At 35.6% G+C, this 21229-nt stretch overlaps 1 protein-coding gene across 1 annotated transcript in view; it reads left to right on the forward strand.

Moving 5' to 3' along the window:
• The window catches only part of LOC134256546 (leucine-rich repeat serine/threonine-protein kinase 1-like), a 33476-nt gene extending 12920 nt beyond the window's left edge, over positions 1-20556 (forward strand). The window contains exons 9-29 of the mRNA XM_062739224.1: positions 186-339; positions 949-1128; positions 1569-1678; positions 2137-2237; positions 2329-2457; positions 3206-3241; positions 4952-5131; positions 5398-5596; positions 5743-5994; positions 9256-9383; positions 9681-9835; positions 10454-10702; positions 10887-11110; positions 11220-11755; positions 11888-12145; positions 12515-12544; positions 13708-13836; positions 14130-14324; positions 14693-14866; positions 17713-17829; positions 18293-20556. Coding sequence (XP_062595208.1) covers positions 186-339; positions 949-1128; positions 1569-1678; positions 2137-2237; positions 2329-2457; positions 3206-3241; positions 4952-5131; positions 5398-5596; positions 5743-5994; positions 9256-9383; positions 9681-9835; positions 10454-10702; positions 10887-11110; positions 11220-11755; positions 11888-12145; positions 12515-12544; positions 13708-13836; positions 14130-14324; positions 14693-14866; positions 17713-17829; positions 18293-19441 — 4685 coding nt within the window. The 3' untranslated portion in view covers positions 19442-20556. The remainder of the gene's footprint in view (positions 1-185; positions 340-948; positions 1129-1568; positions 1679-2136; positions 2238-2328; positions 2458-3205; positions 3242-4951; positions 5132-5397; positions 5597-5742; positions 5995-9255; positions 9384-9680; positions 9836-10453; positions 10703-10886; positions 11111-11219; positions 11756-11887; positions 12146-12514; positions 12545-13707; positions 13837-14129; positions 14325-14692; positions 14867-17712; positions 17830-18292) is intronic.
• The last annotated feature ends 673 nt before the right edge of the window (positions 20557-21229 follow it).

Genomic DNA, 21229 nt, shown 5'->3' on the forward strand with positions numbered 1-21229 from the left:
TAAAAATGAAATTTGGTGTAGAGATCTATCATCAAAATATCTAGGTCAAGATCTGTTCGGGGTACAATGAAGCCAATTTGGACAGAGTTATGTCCCTTTATTTAAAAATCATTTTATTTGGGGGAGGAGGCATAGTGTTTTACAAATACCTGGTTTAAATGATTGAATCCTCTCTTCCTTTACAGGTTGTCTACAGGTGTTAAATTTATCTAACAACAAAATCAGTGTCCTTCACAGACCAGAGGTCTGGGACTGTAAAATGTTACAGATACTGGACCTCAGTGGCAACAGACTGGGGCTCCCCACGGGGGATTCAGCTCTTCCTTGTCAGAAGCCCAGGTATGATACTAAATATATTGTAAATTTAAAATGAAAAATTAGCTCAGAGTCAGTTTAGTACAGTTGAACTTTGTTATCCTAAACACTGTTACCTTGAATACTACAGATATGTCAAATTTGACAAGTGCAATGGAGAATCTAACCTCTTTATGTATTTTACCCAGGATTATAATCTCAGATCCTCAGATATCTCAATTTTTTTCTCAGTCCTATTAAGTTTGAGATAAAATGTGTAACTGTACAGCTTATTTATTGTTTTAAGGACAGATGATACAAACAAACTTTTGTCAAAGAATTTGAAAATAACAACTTGGGTCATGTTTAAATAAGTAAAATGAATAACTTTCACCGCGTAGTTTTAAATTTTTTATTCAAATTTGCACAAAAATGGAATTTGAAGTGAAAAATATTTGTATAGATTAATAAGGATGGTTTCAGAAGGGCAGACTTTTGAACACCACAGAAGGTTTACAATTTCTTTATATTCTAGGAATTTATTATTTGCATCATTTGCAATGAAATTAGGCCAAAAAATATATACCAATCCAGGCATCCATTTTTTGTTTGTATCATCTGTCCTTAAATCTGAAATATTTTTTTCATTTCCAGAATACTGCCAAGAAGGTTGAGTCGAAATTCTACAAGTGCGGAAAATGAATCCGCAAAAATTGTATTCCCCTCATTTTTGGCTCATTGTCTGAATGAGTTAAATCTGAGTGACAATTTTTTGGATTGTGTTCCCCCTTCTGTCTGTGAACTCGTGTCACTGCAAACTTTAGATATATCAAGGTAAATATTTCATTAAAGGGGAATTGCAGTAAACGTATTACATTTGGCTGTGAATTCTTAATTTTTAGCACTTTTGGTGGAGAGAAACTTAATTCCACTAATTCAAGTACAATGCTAAATGTCTTGGACCCATAGACATGAATAAAACAATGAGAAATTTGCTACATGAAATCTTCCCTAACTTGTTCAAAAATCATTTTCCACCAACTATTGTACATGCTAAATATAATTTACAGTTTTTGTTACTTTTTAAAACAATGTGGTAATAAGTCAGTGGGCAGGTAATTCAATTGAAGTCTGGGATCTTTTCTTAAATTCCATTCTAATTCATCACATTTTCAGTTCTATTACATAACTTTTGGAATAAATACATTTTACTTTCATTGAAATCATAAATAATGCACTTATATGCAGTAACAAGTTAATGGCTGATTTTTTAGAAATCCATCCATAAAAGAATTACCAAAAGAACTAGGGCAGTTAAGTCAGTGTAACAGCCTGAATGTCCATGGCACAAAGATAGCTGGGGAGGAACCAGCGTCCCCTGTGGGTAAGGGTATACTGTACACCAACTATTATTTGCGTCATCTTTTATTCGCAATTCGTCATTTTGAAATCAATTTGGGACGATTAATTTTCAGGAATAAGGTAAAATGTTCTACAAAAAGCAAAGTAAAATTAATGGATCGCAGCAATTAATATTTGTGACTAAAAGTAGGTCACAAAACTTGCGAATATTTCTTGCAGGCGAATAGAAGTTGGTTGACAGTATATAGAGTGCTATAGAAACTTGTCAAATGTGGACATAGTTCCAAACAAATTAGCTAGCTTGAAAAGACAACATTTGGGTCTAAATAAGATTTTTAAAATGTTACACCAGTACATGTACTTGTATGTACCTGTAGCTTAGAACAAATTTCTTTCTGGGTTAAATTTTTCTCAATATAATTTGTTATCCTTATTTATCCTATGTTACAACTTAATTTGACAAAACTTGATCATTTTTAGATTGTCACATATGGACCAAGAAAATGATTCAGAGTCTGAATGAAAAATTACGACAGAGCAAAGGGTACTACAGATTAAAGCTGGTAGTGGTGGGCAAGAAGGTACCGAAGAATAATTTAAAATGCTCTACAAAATTTATTGATTTTTTCAAACATTTGCATTTTGATGTAATTCTATTCACTCTCTGTCTAGGATAAAGGAAAAACCGCCATTACTAACCTACTAGGCTGTAAATCCAATATCGAGTTCCATGGAACTGGACTTCGGAGGGTAGAAACCATTCTGTCTCCCAAAAAGAAAGTTGGTCTTTTTGAAAAGCTGGTATGTGTAAATGCCGTTTTAAAAAATTATTTCTTAATCATATTTTATAAGGCGTACCTGTATTAAGAAATAATACAATGTTTGATTAATTTTCTCTTTTCAAACATACTGTAAATTCCTTATTTTTCGCGAGTGCTTTTTTCCGCGAACTGGCTCTTTAACGTCAAAACGCGAGAATTATAATTCGCGAATGGACGGTTGATCAACAGAATTTACATAGATTTCAGCACCATAAAAATAAAAACGAGTAATATTTTTTCGCGAGCGATGCTTCTCGCGAAATTACGCGGAAATTAATTCCTCGCGTATAATTAGGAATCTACAGTATGCTACATTTTTCTCCAGCTTTAACAAAGTTAAAACAACTGATAACTTTCTATATATATTGTAATATCCAAAGTCTCTTTTTGTCAATACAATTAAAAACTTTAAAACACTTTTCAAAATATTTCAACCGTGTTACCGGCCTTCATCAGTCATGTTTATTGCATAGCAACTCAACAGTCACTGTTGACTGATGAAGGCCGGTAACACAGTTGAAATATTTCGAAAAGTGTTTTAAAGTTTTTAATTATATTGTAATATATTTGAAATTAAAAAGAAATAAGCAGATTGATTTGCGTGAATTTTTTTTAATGTTTGGATTGGCATGATTTCTTCTAATTCTGACTTTGATATGAGGATAATCTGTATCCTAATTGCTAAATTGAAAGTGTAAAAAGCTAAAATCTAAACCTATGTATCACAGCCGGGGCACCATCATAAACACAGAATTCGGACAGAGGTATGGCTAATACGCTTGCATTTTGATATGTTTAATGTATTAATAGTAGTCGCTTTCCTTTCTTTAATATTTAGAGGTCCAGAATCATTGAGAGAAACAAACTTCAAAAAATTATTGTCATCCTAACTTAGGTTTTATTTTAATATTGTCCTAGCTTTGTCTGTACAGTTTACAGTATTGTATATATTAATATAGTAATATATATGTATATAGTAATATTTTATATTTAACGTGTACAAATTTGGCTGAAATTGATTTCTTAACATGTTAGCATAGATTTGATTTAGGGCATTTCTTAATGTTCTTATTTATGTATTATATGTGCAAGACATTTAGCCTTGTACTTGAATTAGCGGTAGGTTTTCTCCACCAAAAGTGCTATAAAGAACATACAGCCAAATGAAATATGTTTACAGTATTTTAAGTTTCTCTCAATCATGGTCTGGACACTTGTACTAAATGTACTTTATTCTACAGTAAAACATACATGTATTAGATATAGCAGACTGCCAGAGATGTTTTAGTTTCAGTACCCATTATAACAAGCTGTTACTGGTAACTCATTATATTTGTGTTAGTTGGGGACAAATTGTGACTCTTCTTAAAGGAAATAAAATGTATTCACTAAAACATACATTTGTATAATGTTTGTTAAAAGATGTTTTACTGTATAAAACTAGAATTTCCCAATTTGTCTTATCAAGTGGTTTCGGAACATTTACAGTTTCTATAGCTGCATGATAAATAAAGCATGTATGCTTATATATCCTAGATACTTGTGTTTGTTTGGGTATTTTGAAGCACTGACTTGCCATTATTGTGTAGCTTTTACATACCTATCCTGTTTGCTTCATAAATGAGTCATTTGAATGTAGTCACTTATCTTTTTAGTTCTTCTGAACAGATTAGGTAGTTCTTTTTCTTCTTTAAATACTGTATTTAACTTAGATAAATAAGCGTGCTTCAAATTTAATGCAATAGTTTTCTTCAACTGTAGGTGCAAAAAGGAATTTATTAGCACTCGTGGAATGTCCATATTCTCAATTTTTTGCAATATTATCTATCATTTAAAACACAAAGGTGAAGATAAAAAAAAATCATGTGTACTGGTACGGTGTTAAATAATTTGTAAGGTAGTGTGAGCTGCTCTCTATTGATAAAAAAATATGCTGTGAATATGAACCTGTTGCTGATTACTGTAAACCAACTTTTATTCGCGATGACTTTATTTCGCAATTTACCTTGGGTAAACAAGTTTGCGACGATTAATTTTCACGATCAAGCCTTTTTTGATCTGTTGTTAATAGACAAAGACACTTTAAGGATTGGTTCGCGGCGAGAAATATTCACGATTACCAGACTCTCGTGAAATTCGCGAATAAAAGTTGGTTTACAGTATATTAAATATTCAAAGCAGCCATAGAAGCTGTTCATATCAAGAACTACTGAAATGAATGAAAAAAAAGACCAAAAAAAAGTTGCAGAGTATAAATTTTTATTACAATATTTTTCACATTATTATTAATTATAAAGTAAAAAAAAAAAAAACTTTTTAAAAAATTTAACTTCATTACATGTACTTGTCAAAATACCCTAAAGTCAAGGGAGATTCTCCTCCAAACTAGTGTCAAAAGGTATGATTTATGTGGATATTTTACTTTGAGGCATTTATAGACAAACGTGTGAAATGGTTAATTTTTGCTGATACAGCGGGACCACCCTAAGAAGGTGCCAGTAGAGCTGTGTGTGTGGGACCTGGCGGGAGACGAGTGTTATAAGGCCACCCAGCACTGCTTCTTCACCCCTAACTCTCTGTACCTCGTGGTCTGGGATCTCTGGTCTCTGGCCAAAGACATGGACAAAATAGGAAAACTTCTCTACAGTATAGAGGTGCATATGCTAGACAATGTTTTATGATATTTGTCTTTTAAATTTTTAAAAAATTTTTGTTGGGATCTTTTAGGTCCTGTTTGAACTATATATTTTGGTTGGAGCAGATGAAAATTTAAAAAACTGCAAATTTAAGAAAAATGATAAAATTAGAGATATGTAATTCATCATGAGATTTCAGAAGTACTCCAAAACAGGTATGGTTCTTTGCTTGCACTAAATTCTGACAAACTTTATGTAATATAAACTAATTTTTCCTCCACTAGGCAAGAAATCCAAATTCAAAGGTGATCATTGCTGCCACCTTCCTGGACAAGAATAACAGCCCGACCAGAGTCACTGAAGTGACAGAAATCAAGGAGAAGCTACTAGAGGCCTTTGGGAGTTCCTCGGAAAGATGTGGGGGACTCTGCTCCCAGCTAGAGGATTACAACATCATCCCTATGTCTTGTACCACAGGGGAAGGTGGGGGTCTTATCTGATGACCTAATTTACAAAACTTTCTATCACTACATAGTATCTCCTGACTTAGATAGACCTTTTTTGTTGTTTTTGCCTACTATGCTTGCAAATATCAAAAGTTGTACAACTTTTCTCTTTTTTTTCTAAAGGTGTGGCTGAGTTAAGAGATGCCCTGTACAATGCAGCCTTTACAATGAAGGAGGGAGGGAAATCAGCAGGGAGATACCTGTTGGGGAGGAGCGTACCTAACAGCTACCTACAGGTGGAGAGAGAGGTATACAGAGAGCTGGAGAACCGAGTTAGGGAGGAAAAACCCACCTTCCTCGTCCAGAATGAGTTGTATGAACTCATAGAGAAGATTCCAGGTTGTGATATAGAGATTCCTCAAGAGATACCAGAGGGTAAGTACATATGTATAGTTTTGTAAGGCAGCAGTTTATGTATAAAGCGAAACACATACTGTCAGATCTTGTTTTATCTCGTGTACGTGTTGGGGATTTAGCCCATTAGATAAACCTATGTTTTATCCACGGGTAGATGCTTTATCAATAGCACTTCTGGTTTTGACATGATTCCTCACTTCAAGATTTATTTTATTGAAACTTTTATTTTTTGAAAATTATTGCCCTTATAAAATGAATGATAAAGGGATATCGTTAAAAGCAAGAAAAAGACTCGTATATGTCAAAGAAGTGTCTTATTTTATCGAGGAACCTGTATTATTAGCCACTTGAAGACAGATGTTTCCCCCCCCCCTCGTTTAAATCGCTTTCGGAGAAAGTAAAGCCTAGCAGTCAATTTGTTGTTATAAGATTCCTTTAACATCTTCAATAATGCTTTCTTATATTATACTACGTATGCCTACCTAGTAATGTAGGTGTAACTTACCATGGATCAACAATGAATCTACAAGTAAGCCCCTAGCCTTGCCTAAAACGTTTTGTACTGCCATCATCCAAAGAGTTCATTTTCACGATCCCATGGTCCTTACAACTTTCAGTCAGAAGTTCGTTTAATGTAAAGCTCCAGCAATTGTCACATAATGTTTTCAAAGTTGCAGATAGCAAAAATTCTAAATTATGAACACGATCTACTTTCTTTCGAAGCATGTCAACATCAACGGTGCTATGTCATCAAGTTATACGTCATCAATTTGAATTAGCAATCATTCATGTAGTTTTGCAGGGGAAGTCTCAAAGTTTTGTTAAAACAAAAGTCGTATGAGATAAATAGAACATCTATAATTGTGTGATTTGATATTGGCTTTATCCAACTCGTTGAAAGCCTCGGCAAGCCTCGCGGATATATACACTATTTCAACTCGTTGGATAAAGCCAATATCAAATCACACAATTTAGATATCATCTATATCTTGAACTTACCTGGACCAAGGAAATCTTTGAGATATCAAAGGTTTGAGATAACAAGGGAGAACAAGAGGCCCATGGGCCACATCGCTCACCTGAGTAACTGGTGATGCAGATCTTTACCAGATTCCCCCTCTTGCTATTACCTATCATGCCCAACTACCCCCTTCCCTTTTTTATTTTAAAACTTTAGAATCTACACTACTCAAGGATGCTTGCACATAAGTTTCAACTTTCCTGGCCCAATGGTTCTTGAGAAGAAGATTTTTAAAGATTTGTTCTATATTTTTCTATGTAAAACTTGGAATTCCCTATTGTGGCCCGCCCTACCCCCAGGGATCATGATTTTTTACTAATTTAATATTTGCACTACCCCATGATGCTTCCACATAAGTTTCAGCTTTCCTGGCCCTGTGGTTCTTGAGAAGAAGATTTTTAAAGATTTGTTCTATATATTTCTATGTAAAACTTGGATACCCTATTGTGGCCCCGCCCTACCCCCGGGGGTCATGATTTTAACAATTTAATATCTACACTTCCCAAGGAAGCTTCCACATAAGTTTCAGCTTTCCTGGCCCTGTGGTTCTTGAGAAGAAGATTTTTAAAGATTTGTTCTATATATTTCTATGTAAAACTTGGATTCCCTATTGTGGCCCCGCCCTACCTCCGGGGGTCATGATTTTAACAATTTAATATCTACACTTCCCAAGGAAGCTTCCACATAAGTTACAGCTTTCCTGGCCCAGTGGTTTCTAAGGAGAAGATTTTTAAAGATTTGTTCTATATATTTCTATGTAAAACTTGGATTCCCTATTGTGGCCCCGCCCTACCCCCAGGGGTCATGATTTTAACAATTTAATATCTACACTACCCAAGGATGCTTCCACATAAGTTTCAGCTTTCCTGGCCCAGTGGTTCTTGAGAAGAAGATTTTTAAAGATTTGTTCTATATATTTCTATGTAAAACTTGGATTCCCTATTGTGGCCCCGCCCTACCCCCGGGGGTCATGAATTTAACAATTTAATATCTACACTACCCAAGGATGCTTCCACATAAGTTTCAGCTTTCCTGGCCAAGTGGTTCTTGAGAAGAAGATTTTTAAAGATTTGTTCTATATATTTCTATGTAAAACTTGGATTCCCTATTGTGGCCCCGCCCTACCCCCAGGGGTCATGATTTTAACAATTCAATATCTACATTACCCAAGGATGCTTCCACATAAGTTTCAGCTTTCCTGGCCCAGTGGTTCTTGAGAAGAAGATTTTTAAAGATTTGTTCTATATATTTCTATGTAAAACTTGGATTCAATATTGTGGCCCTGTCCAAACCCTGGGGGTCATGATTTTAACAATCTAATATCTACACTACCCAAGGATGCTTCCATATAAGTTTCAGCTTTCCTGGCCCAGTGGTTCTTGAGAAGAAGATTTTTAAGTATTTGTTCTATATATTTCTATGTAAAACTTGGATTCCCTATTGTGGCCCTGTACAAACCCTGGGGGTCATGATTTTAACAATTCAATATCTACATTACCCAAGGATGCTTCCACATAAGTTTCAGCTTTCCTGGCCCAGTGGTTCTTGAGAAGAAGATTTTTAAAGATTTGTTCTATATATTTCTATGTAAAACTTGGATTCCCTATTGTGGCCCCGTCCAACCCCTGGGAATCATGAGTTTAACAATTTAATATCTACGCTACCCAAGGATGCTTCCATATAAGTTTCAGTTTTCCTGGCCCAGAAGCTCTTGAGAAGAAGATTTTTAAAGATTTGTTCTATATATTTCTATGTAAAACTTGGATACCCTATTGTGGCCCCGCCCTACCCCCGGGGGTCATGATTTTAACAATTTAATATCTACACTACCCAAGGATGCTTCCACATAAGTTTCAGCTTTCCTGGCCCAGTGGTTCTTGAGAAGAAGATTTTTTAGTGACCCCACCCTATTTTTGTTTTTTCTTGATTATCTCCCCTTGTAAGGGGACTTGGCCCTTCGTTTTAACAATTTAAACTCCCCTTCACCCAAGGATGCTTTGTACCAAGTTTGTTTAAAATTGGCCTATTGGTTCTTGAGAAGAAGTCGAAAATGTGAAAAGTTTAAAGACGGACGGACGGACAGACAGACAAACAGAAGGACAGACAGACGGACGGACGACGGACAAATTGTGATCAGAAAAGCTCACTTGAGCCTTCGGCTCAGGTGAGCTAAAAAGTGGTGAGGACCTCCAAATGACTAAAAGTGTCTGTTTTACTGTAGTGAAGAAATAATGTAAAACTCTCTAATTATGTTTTAGTTGTGAAATTCCTGGTCACATCTGGAGCAATGTTACATTTCAATGAACAGCTACAGGGACTAAACAACTTCTATTATCTGGACCCGACCTGGTTGTGTGATGTTCTGTCACAGGTTCTTATGGACTCGGTAAGTTGTAGGATAAAATCAATTTATCTTAACTCAGGACATACATTAATGTATTTTCCTTTCTCCATTGCTGTACTGATTGCTCAAGCCTACATTAAAACACACTTAGAGCTAACATGCTTATAATAATGAATTGATGCTTAAAGCCAGTGAATTTCAGTCCAAGTGGGTTTTAAACATATTGTGAAGCTAATGAACGAAGCTATAATGAATAATGTTTATAAAAAAGCAAAATTGTCCCTTCCTGGCACTTTCTGATAAAAGTGTTTTACTGAGATTTCCCCTGCATTATTTTAGGCATTGGTTCGCTCTATGAAGGGAGGTAAGATCCCCCTGTCTACAGTACAGGATATGTATCTAAAGGATTCCAGATTTCCTAACGAGAACGTCCCTCAATACATACAACTGCTGGAACAATTTGAAATCGCTCTCAAAGTGGAGTCAGATAAAAAGTAAGTGTTTTCTACTTGAAATAAAGTACATTCACGACATGGTTTTAAGAGAGAATTCAGATTAGTGTGAGACAGTGTCTTGTACAAAGTGATGTTTGAGTGTAATCAGTTTGACAGAATATTTTAAATTTGTAATTATTTTAGAGTAAATTTATGTTGCACTAGAATATTGTGCCGCATTTGTGATCAAATCCATTATAAAGCAAACACACACAAGAGTGGATTAGTTCACTGGACAGATTCTTTGAAAAAACTTTTTCCTTTGAATGCTTGTCATATATTCTTTGAGAAGGAACACATACAAATGTTCTCACCATTAAAGTTGGGTTAGGGGGAGTATTAGAAAGACCAAACTGAAATATTGACTTCATCATAGAAGATCAGTCCCATCATAGAGGATCAGTCTTATCATAGAAGATCAGTCCCAGTTTGAAAATTTGAAAACAAGACTTTGCATCCAGTGGGGACACAGTTGTGTACCTTATAAAATACCAAAGGCAAAATAATATACACTGTACAGACATAAACTACAGGCATTAAAAAAAAGTAATAATTAGTTTATACAATAAATTTTAAATTGAGAATACTGACAAATTAAACACAAATTCAAAATTCCAGGTTATTCATCCCCTCTCATCTTCACCCTAACCCTGGAATGGACCTCCAGTTTCATGGTCGGGACGGTAAGCGAGTGTTCCGTCTGTACCAGCTGGCCTTCATCCCTAACGGACTGTGGAGCAGGCTGCTGTCTAGGATCATGTGTAGAATTGAACTCCTGGCCAATGACTGGGTCCTCAGGTCCTCTGTCAGAATGAAACCCGGGAAATCCCTCTACAGGTTCAATTCTAAAGCTAGCCTCACTGGAGGGTAAGTATATTTCATAGTATTTATGCTGCAAGATTTCACGTGCATTATTTCAATTAGATTTTTTTTCTTCAAAATACACAATTCTACAAATGAAAGGAAGTTATTGATTTAGCAGTCTAATTTTGATTATGAATCAAACTAATCACCAGTTGAGGATTTCCTTATCATGAAATTGTTTCTACAGCAAGGGCTTGAAGATAAGCAATAAGGACATGATATACTGGGAGGACGGGATGTTCCTGAGGCACGAGAAGGGGCACTTCATGCTGGAATCTATCCAGGTGACACAGAAGGAGGGGTACACGACCCACGGGATCCTCATCACTGTCCAGTCAGTGGAGGAGGACTACTCTATAATGGGGATGATTGTAGACGCGGTGGAGGACCTCCTCAGTGATCACTACCCAGGTAATAAAACAAGAAAAATTATTTACTTCAGCACATGTCTCAAAAAACGATTACTCATGGATTATCAATCAAATGTTGCAAAACACTTTAATTGTTATTCTACACTCAGGTTTGATGGATTATGACATGATGGGGAGACCAAGAATACAGAGATTTGCCGTCTGCCCTGTTTGTTACACCATCACCTCCACTGTACTCTCATCTAACCTAGACCACTTCACGGTGGAGCACTGTGCCAGGCTACTTCTATCAGGGGACAGTGCTGTTTGTAGGAGGGGCTCCAAGGTCCCCCTCAGTCAACTGGTCCCAGAGCTACTGATGCAGGAACTACCCAAAAAATTCCTGCTTGATCCAGATAAACTCCAGGTGGATCCATCCAATAAAAAGGCTTATCTAGGGTCAGGGGTCACGGGGTCAGTTTTCAAGGGTAAATATGGAGATGTGGAAGTCGCTGTGAAGTATTATCACGGAGCCCCCACAATGTCTGGGAAACACTCGCTAGACAGCAGTTATTACTCTGGTAACATATCCAGTGTGGAGAGGAATAAGCCAGTGCAGACCACTGAAGATGACTATGATGAAGAAGAGGATTATGTGAATGCTTTACAGATGCATTTAGACAGTGATGAAGTTAGCAGTATTAAGGTATGGGGGACTTCATCATACACCTAAGTTTGATAAAATTTATTCAAAATTCCTGTAGTTTTTCAATTCATCCTTGTACAAAATCATGACTTTTTTTGTTTCCCACTGATCAGGAACCACATATTCTTGTAGGCATTCCGGGCATTTATGGAAATGAGACAAGAAGCTGACGTCACAAGCAAGTTGGACCATCCTTGCATTGTCTCCCTGATTGGCATTTCCATCCGACCAGATCTTCTGATGTGTCTGGAATTAGCTCCCCTGGGAAGCCTAAGGAGGGTGTTGGATAAGGAGATAGAAGGGAGAGAACCCTTCAACAAATACAGAGATAAGGACAAGGTGTTCTGGCCGGTGTTCAACAAGGAAACCAACTTCAAACTTGTTCATCAGGTGAAAACAATGTCTTTATTACAAAAAAAGGTCAGGAGGATTTGGCTAGTTTTTGCTTCTTTGGTCATTGATTTACCAAATATTGTAGATTTCCATGTCAAGATGCATTATGTTGTTAAATTGCTGGATCACTTTTTTCTATCTTTCGTTCTTTTTATTTTTTTTTTTGCATTTTTCATTATGATCATTTTTCATTTGTTCCTAATCCTGTTGATTTGGTAAAGTAAGCCAGTAATGGACTACAGAATTAACCACACTATCATGACCATTGTTGATGTACTTACATAAACATGACATCATTATGTTGTAAAATTGGTCAAGTTTTGCAGAAAATGTCAAACTGAATTATTTTTTTGGTTATGTCCGGAGATCATGGATGGACTGGCTTATGATGAAAAGGTAGGTTAAAGTTTTCACTGCTTTTAGTTTTCTTTTGCCTTGTTAGAAAGTGTTTGGATTATTGCAATTAAGAAATAATGTGTTGATTTTTAATGTAAGCCAGGATCAAATCCTGTGAAGGAATAGATTTGAATATTGTATGAGTTTATACTTGCATTTATTACTTATATATACATTTGAGACAATTGCATATTTTCGAATTTAAATTATTGCACTAACCGTCCGTCGTAGATTTTGAAAAATGACGCAAGGTGTAAATCGGCTTGCATGGCTGTTACGCTTCAAATTCATTTACATAAATATTTTGTGAAAGGGTACTTGTGATCAGTAATAGTGAACAGATTGTTGTTGGGAGTATTTTTAGTGAAAATTGATAATCGATGCTGAAAAGACAAAAGAAACACGTCAGAAGTTTGATGATAAAAAGTTGGAGGAATCCAGAGGCACCAGGAAGGGATGGAAAATGATTGAGACACTTGTCCGAGCCAATTAATTTGCAATTTGATCAAAACATTGTACAATTTCAGTAACTAAAGGTATAGCCTACTTTTCGTAAAACATTGATAAAACACACATTGAACTACGAAAACGCCTAGGTGTTTGGCAGCTGTTCATGGCATGATTGCAATGATATTTTCCAAAAGATGTGAGTAGAATTTAAAGATAAAATGATAGTTTTTCTTGAAAATTTAACCAAAGGTCTACCCAAAAAATAAGGATGAACGTTACAGACTGTGCAGCTGACAAAAGTGAAAAAAAAATGTAAACAAGCGTTAGTTTTCTCTATGTACACGGGTTAAATCGATAGCCAAAAAACTATATGGAATACTTGTTTACACTGTAAATAAAATAATTATCATTTTACTTGCTTATTCGTTCATTTTTATACAGGAAAAGCAAGTAGAGCAGGTCATTTGATAATTTATGTACCGGTAGATATTATTGCGCCGTGTGATTAGGTCACGTACTGACCTCTGACCTCTGACAAACTTCATACAGAATTGAAGATATTTTCTCTCTGTATGTTTATATAATGGAGAGATACCACAAATGTATATATGGATTAACATACTTTATTTCATTGTATGTGTCATAAATTAATGTACCTTTTGTTGTCATGACATGACATAAAATAAAGTACCTTTATGTTGTCATGATTTTAGGTGGACCTGTTCTCCTTTTCAATGGTTTTATATGAGATTTTGTCTGGTGAGAGGCCATACTGTGAATACAAGAATATGGCACAGATATCAAGGGCCATGAAAATGGAGGCCAAAAGACCAAACCTTCAGGTAGACAACTGAATTTTTATTATTCATTTGGCCAAAAAAAAAAGTGATTTGGAAAAAAAAAGAAAAAACCCTCTGCCACTGGTGGACCAGTGGCAGAGGCACAAACAGTGTGAAAATTGACTAAGTTTTAAAATGTAAATATAAAGATTAAAGAATAACTTTTTTTTTTGGAAAACTTTAAAAGAGTGTAAACATTTCAAAATTTCTCACATATTTTATGCACATTTTTTATGAGTGGGTCTTGAGATGTTTGGGTTCATATCGCCATGAACTTAACCAAATTTTTTTTTCAGGACTTTAACATAGACCCTCGTTTCCCAATGATGGAGCGTCTGATGCAACTGTGTTGGAACCAGGATGCCACTAAACGCCCGAGTGCGCGGGAGATCCTGACCACTAACTATATGATGTCAGCAGACTTCCTGGCTCAGCACAAACACTTCCCCAGAGAACTGGAGGAGGTGGATCATGTTACAGCAATAACTGAGGTGCGTGCATAAACTTACAACAATTAAGAATGGGGTAAAACTAAACAAAAACTATATAAGACAGGATCTTCAAATATTTGTAAGGTGAAGGTAAACTTTTATGTCTGGTCAAGGTCAGATAGCAACAATTAATTTTATTGAAAAAGGTCATTGTGTTTATTTAAAAAATACAAACATAAAACATGCCTGATTTCAGTGGTTTTCATGCATACTGTGAATTCCACAGCAAAAAATGCTGAAAAATTGTGCATGAAACAGACACTTGAAAACACATAAACATGTATTTTACATATACTTATTTTCAGCACATTTTGTGTGGAATTCAAAATTGGGTCTTTTACAATTGGTTAGTTTGTGTTTCTTTTCAGCATGATGATGATGGGAAACAACAGGTGTGGATTTGGGAGGGGAGCGGAGACGACCGCTGTTACCACATCCTGGATGCCACCATGTGTGTCTATCAGGCCTACAGGAAACCACTGCCTGGTGCTGCAGTAACCTGTATGGAGAAGATCGGTAAACAGATGTGGATTGGTACCGAGGTTTGTCACCATTCTGATTTTTTCGTGTACACCGTAAACTACATGTACATGTATGTTGGTAAATAATTTGACAGTTACTCAAGATGTTTTACTGTAAACAATTTTCCTTCAAACTCAAACTTAGACCTATTTTATATAGAGTTTAGTACAAATGAAATTTTTATGCCCCCCTTCGAAGAAGGGAGGGCATATTGCTTTGCTGCTGTCCGTCGGTCTGTCGGTTGGTCTGTCGGTCGGTCGGTCTGTCGGTCCATTTAGTTTCCGTTCATTTTCTTTACAACCGCTGCATATACTGAAATGAAATTTGGTATACAGGTTTATCAGGTAAATATCTAGGTCAAGTTCTGTTTTGGGTACGATCACACCATTTTTAGCTCACCTGAGCTGAAGGCTCAAGTGAGCTTTTCTGATCACATTTTGTCCGGCGTCCGTCTGTCTGTCTGTCTGTCTGTCTGTCTGTCCGTCTGTCTGTCTGTAAACTTTTCACATTTTCGAGTTCTTCTCAAGAACCGCTGGGCCAATTTCAACCAAACTTGCCACAAAGTATCCTTGGGTGAAGGGGATTCAAGTTTGTTCAAATGAAGGGCCACGCCCTCATTCAAGGGGAGTGGGAATTAATGAAAATTTGGTGGCATATTTTAAAAATCTTCTTCTCAAGAACCACTGTGCCAGGAAAGATGAAACTTATAAGGAAACATCCTCAGGTGTGTGATTCAAGTTTGTTCAAATCATGACAGGGCGGGGCCAAAAACCAAAGTTTTACATAGAAATATATAGGAAAATTCTTTGAAAATCTTCTTCTCAAGAATGACAAAGCCATAATTCATCATATTTATATAGGTAGTGTAGATTCAAGTTTGTTCAAATCATGACCCCAGGGGGTAGGGCGGGGCCAAAATGGCCGACCAAAGTTTTACATAGAAATGTATAGGAAAATTCTTTAAAAATCTTCTTCTCAAGAATGACAAAGCCATAATTGATCATATTTATATGGAAGCATGCTCAGGTAGTGTAGATTCAAGTTTGTTCAAATCATGACCCCCAGGGGTAGGGCGGGGCCAAAATGGCGGACCAAAATTTTACATAGAAATGTATAGGAAAATTCTTTAAAAATCGCATAGCCATAATTGATCATATTTATACGGAAGCATCCTTGTGTCAAGTTTTCAAATCATGACCCCCAGGGGTAGGGCGGGGCCAAAATGGCCGACCAAAGTTTTACATAGAAATATATAGGAAAATTCTTTAAAAATCTTCTTCTCAAGAATAGCAAAGCCATAATTGATCATATTTATATCAAAGCATCCTCAGGTAGTGTAGATTCAAGTTTGTTCAAATCATGACCCGCAGGGGTAGGGCGGGGCCAAAATGGCCGACCAAATTTTTACATAGAAATGTATAGGAAAATTCTTTAAAAATCTTCTTCTTAAGAATAGCAAAGCCATGAAAAATACTTTTGGATTTAAGCTTTTCAAGTATAAACCAAAACAGTGCTCAGGTGAGCACCTCTTGTTGAAAAGTTATGCCCCTTGGACTTAGAAAAATTCCATTATTTGCAGTTTCCGTTCATTTTCTTTGCAGAGGTTGCACATACTGAAATGAAATTTAGTATACAGATGTTTCAGCTGAATATCTACATTTTGCTATGGAATTCAAAATTCGGTCTTTTAAATAATTGGGCCAATTTCAACCAAACTTGCCACAAAGCATCCTTGTGTTTCTTTTGAAGCCCTCATGATGAATTAATGAAATTAGGTGGCATGTTTTAAAAATCTTCTTCTCAAGAACCACTGTGCCAGGAAAGATGAAACAGGTGTGGATTCATGGGGTAGGGAGGGGCCAAAAGCAAAGTTTTACATAGAAATATATAGGAAAATTCTTTAAAAATTTTCTTCTCAAGAATGACAGAGCCATAATTCATCAAATTTATATGGAAGCATCCTTAGGTAGTGTAGACATTCTAGATGCCAAAGTTTTACATAAAAATATATAGGAAAATTCTTTAAAAATGTGTGTCATCAAATTTATCAAGCATCCTAGGTAGTGGATTCAAACCACTGCCAAAATGGCCGACCAAAGTTTTACATAGAAATATATGAAAATTCTTTAAATATCTTCTTCCAAGAATGACAGAGCCATAATTCATCAAATTTATATGGAAGCATCCTCAGGTAGTGAAGATTCAAATTTGTTCAATATCGACCCCCGGGGGTGGGGCGTGGCCAAAAACCAAAGTTTTACATAGAAATATATAGGAAAATTCTTTAAAAATCTTCTTCTCAAGAATGACATAGCCATTATTCATCATATTTATATGGAAGCATCTTCAGGTAGTGTAGGTTTGTCACCATAGAAATATATGGGAAAATTCTGCAAATCCATGATTGATCATGGGATTACTTTTGGATTTTAACTTTTCAATAATAAACCAATTTCTACTTTTTCTAAGCTACAGTACTCAGGTACATGTACATGTATGTTGGACTTATAAAAATTCCACTTATTTGCCGTTTCCACATTTTCTTTGCAGAGGTTGCACATATTCAAATGAAATTTAGTATAGATGTTTTACTGTAAACAATTTTCCTTCACAACCTTTTTGTCAGGGTTAACTTAGAAAAATTCCAATTATTTGCAGTTATCATAGAGGTTTATGAAATAAAATTTAGTATACAGATTTTTACAAAAGAATTTTTTACCATTAAAAGTATGCACGGAAAAATCCAATTTAGCATAAGTGTTTTACAAACATCTCTTGTTAATTAAAAGTTACTGTAACATTGTATCTGAGGGGGAGGGGGTTGAATTACACAGGTTATTCTGACATTTGGTGGCTTTGTTTTTAGGATGAACAAATAGAAGTTTTTGGACAGCAGGGAGTTGGACATCCATCATCCTTAAAGAAAATTGACAACTTAGGAGCCACTCCTACATGTATAGAGTTTGTCAAGGAACCTGACTCGGTGAGTGCTAGAATTCAAAAGAAAGTATTCAGACTAAATTGTGTAAGATAGACTTTAAAAAAAAAAAAAAGCTGCTAAGGGTAGCTAATAATGCTGTGTTGTGTTTGTTACATTCCATAAGTAAATACACATTTATCTAAATACTTCTTTGAAAATAATGATATTCAAAAAATTAGACTTTCATTGTAATCAGGTATTCAGTATATGTATGGTCATTAAAAGCATGCTTTACTGTTTGTATTTTGGCAATTTGACCTTCCTTATTGACAGCTTTTTTATGTGATTCCATGCAAATGGCTACAGGAGATAAAAAATTAGGAAAATTTTCATATTAATTATAATTTGTGAATTTTGAATTAGATTATAGAAATTATCTAGTGTAAAGTAAATGGGCAGGATTTTGTTGGTAGCCATTGTATTTTTCAGTTGTTACTGTTACCCTCAATTTTTCTTTCATTTTCAGAGCATCAAGAGAGTGTACATCTTATTAGGAGATGGTCAGCTTAAACTGTACCACCATATCAAGAAACCAGAGGTAATAGAAGGCGAGGAGGTGAACATGAGGCACCAGTTTAACTGGCACCTCAAGAAGACCCTCAGGTTGTCCAAGAGGACCGCCTCCTGCATGGTTTATGTGGAGGAGACAGAGGAAATGTGGTGTGGTTGTGGAAATGAAATTGTGATAGTGAGCAGTAAGACTGAAATGATTGAGAGACGGATTGAGATAAACAAAGACTGCCAAGCCTTACTGGAAAATAAATTACCCGACGTTGCAAAGCTTGTACACATGGACTTCAGGGTATGGGCTCTTCTTGCCAACAGTAGTGAGATTCTGGAATTTGATACAGAAATGGGCATTTTGACACACATTCTGAAATGTGATCAGATTAATCCCCACCGAATGGTTGTTTCTAAATACATTTCTGGCAATACGGTCAATGTACAAGCCAGGCCGATATCCCGAAGAATGTCTGATTCTTCTTGTTCCGGTGACAATATCTCCTCTGGGGAGTTTGATAAATGGTTTGATGAAGATGCAGCTAAAAATCCAGACGGTGATGAGGGCCCACCCCCTCCAGTTCCTGAGAGAAGCTATTCGATCAGTTCCTCCCGCCGTCAACCCTTTTCCCCACCCCTGCCTCCGAGGCACCCCACCATTAGTGGCAAATCTCAGACCCTCCCCGCCAGGACCAGCCCCACCTCTAAGAGCCCCACCCCACAGAGTCCAGTGGCACCCAGGAGTCGCCACCCTCTCGTCAATTCAGTGGTGGGGGTGGGAGACTCTTTATGGGTGGGCAGATCCAGTGGGGACATCTTAATCATCAACATCAAATCAGCATCTCAATGTCAACATGGTTGTGTGATGGCTGTCATGCACAGTCACTGTGATAAACAGCACATAGCCCACGCAGTGGAGAAACTTGTCACCGTGGGGGACCTGATATTCTCTGTCATTAAAGCAGATTCTAAATATTCTGAAGTCACAGCATGGGAGGCGTACGATGCATCAAAAATTCAAAAACTGGAAAAAATATGGGCACGTCCAAAAAGTTTGGTCTACACCATGAATACATTTAATACAGAGGATGTAGTAGAAATGGGACAAATTTAATTATACATGTGTTAAAATAGAAACAACTTGTTTAATTGACAAAGTGCAATTATGTACATATCTGTTCTATTTAACCAAACATTTATATAAAGTGCAATAGTTGTACCATACTGCATTACTGTTATACATTGTATATTTTTTAACAATTCTATATACTCATAATTGTTGAAATTTTACCATTTTAAAAATATTTTTAACTACATAATGCATTTGTTATTTTCATTTATATCTTATTCAATAATCATTACTCATTATACAGAGATGTTAATGAACATTTTCTTCATGTCATTTTGTCTATTGTTCTTTCTTTATGATAGAGGATTTTTCCAATTTTATTTTTCTATTTTCAGAAAGCATTTTAAATTTTGCCCCTTGAAACATTAATTTTTTCTAAAAATGTTTGTAATATTTTATTATTACTGATTTTATGAATATTAATGCCAAAACCATATATAAAATTTATAATATCTGTTTTATTTGTGTTGGGGGTGGGGGTAGTTGCAGAAAAAAGAATACCTCTATTAAATTACGATAAAGACTGCTTTATTCTGATTCCATCAGAACATGTGCATTACCTTGATGTAAAATCTCCATTCTTTGGGGAGAAAGTAGGAAGGGGGGGGTGCTCTTCATCATTTTGATTCACTATGACCAGTGAAGATTTTAACCATTATTAAGTTTTCACATTGAAAACTAAACATTTTTGTGCAATATTTTAATGTTCAAGAGTGCACACCATGATAAACACATTGTAATTATGCACGTTATGTTCAGCTAAAAAGACTGTAATATTATTGTACAATGTAGCTATTTTATTGCATGTCTGTCTAAGATTAATTTCCAGCAAAAAGGCAGTTAAACTTTCTAGAAGTCTTCATCACATTTGTATATACATGTTTTAGGAGTTGGGTATGACACCTTAAAGTTTGATCATTGATTAACTGTACATAAATCTTTTCTTTCAAATCCTTTACAATATATCTTTTTGGATGTAATTACAAATTATGAGAATAACTGTATTATATTATATTCTAGAAAAGGGGTATAAAACATGTTATTAATGTAAAAATGTTATTTCAAAAATGGGTAAATAAAAAAAAATTGCAAATTGATAATTAATGTTCATTTTATTCACCATGGAGAATGAATGTAAGTGCCATTAAGAAACTTGGTGAGTTAATTTACAAAAATTTTCATTACTGGATTCCTAAATTACCTGTATTTTGTGAAGGAAAACAAACAGCATGAGAGAGAGAGAGAGAGCAATTTATTTTTCATCCTTACAGCATGAGAGAGAGAGAGAGCGAGCAATTTTTCATCCTTCCTGCATGAGAGAGAGAGAGAGAGCAATTTTTCATCCTCATAGCATGAGAGAGAGAGAGAGAGAGAGCAATTTTTCATCCTTACAGCAGAGAGAGAGAGCAATTTTTCATCCTAACAGCATGAGAAAGAGAGAGCAATTTCTGATCTTTAGATTTGGTGTAAGCTATACAAAAGATGGCTAAGGCACAATATATAGGAATTTCAAAATGAAATACATGTACTGTTTACTTTCTTATGTACAAAATCCTGGTCTTTCAAAGGCCAGAATGTCAGTTTACAAGTCTGAGTCCTGTCTTATTAACTTCTGCAAGAATTACAACTTTCAAAGAATTATTTATTGAAAAATGTATAATGGTTTGGACTTGGATGTAAAATCTTGGTTCAAAAGTTAGTGTTCAGGCTAAAATTTTTTATACTATAGTGGCCCTGAGGCCAGGTTTAAGTATTGGTAAGTGACCTTTTTTA

This window comes from Saccostrea cucullata, unplaced genomic scaffold (assembly GCF_032062105.1).
Source record: "Saccostrea cucullata isolate Sc308-1 unplaced genomic scaffold, CSIRO_AGI_Scuc_v1 ctg90, whole genome shotgun sequence".
NCBI classification, from domain to species: domain Eukaryota; kingdom Metazoa; phylum Mollusca; class Bivalvia; order Ostreida; family Ostreidae; genus Saccostrea; species Saccostrea cuccullata.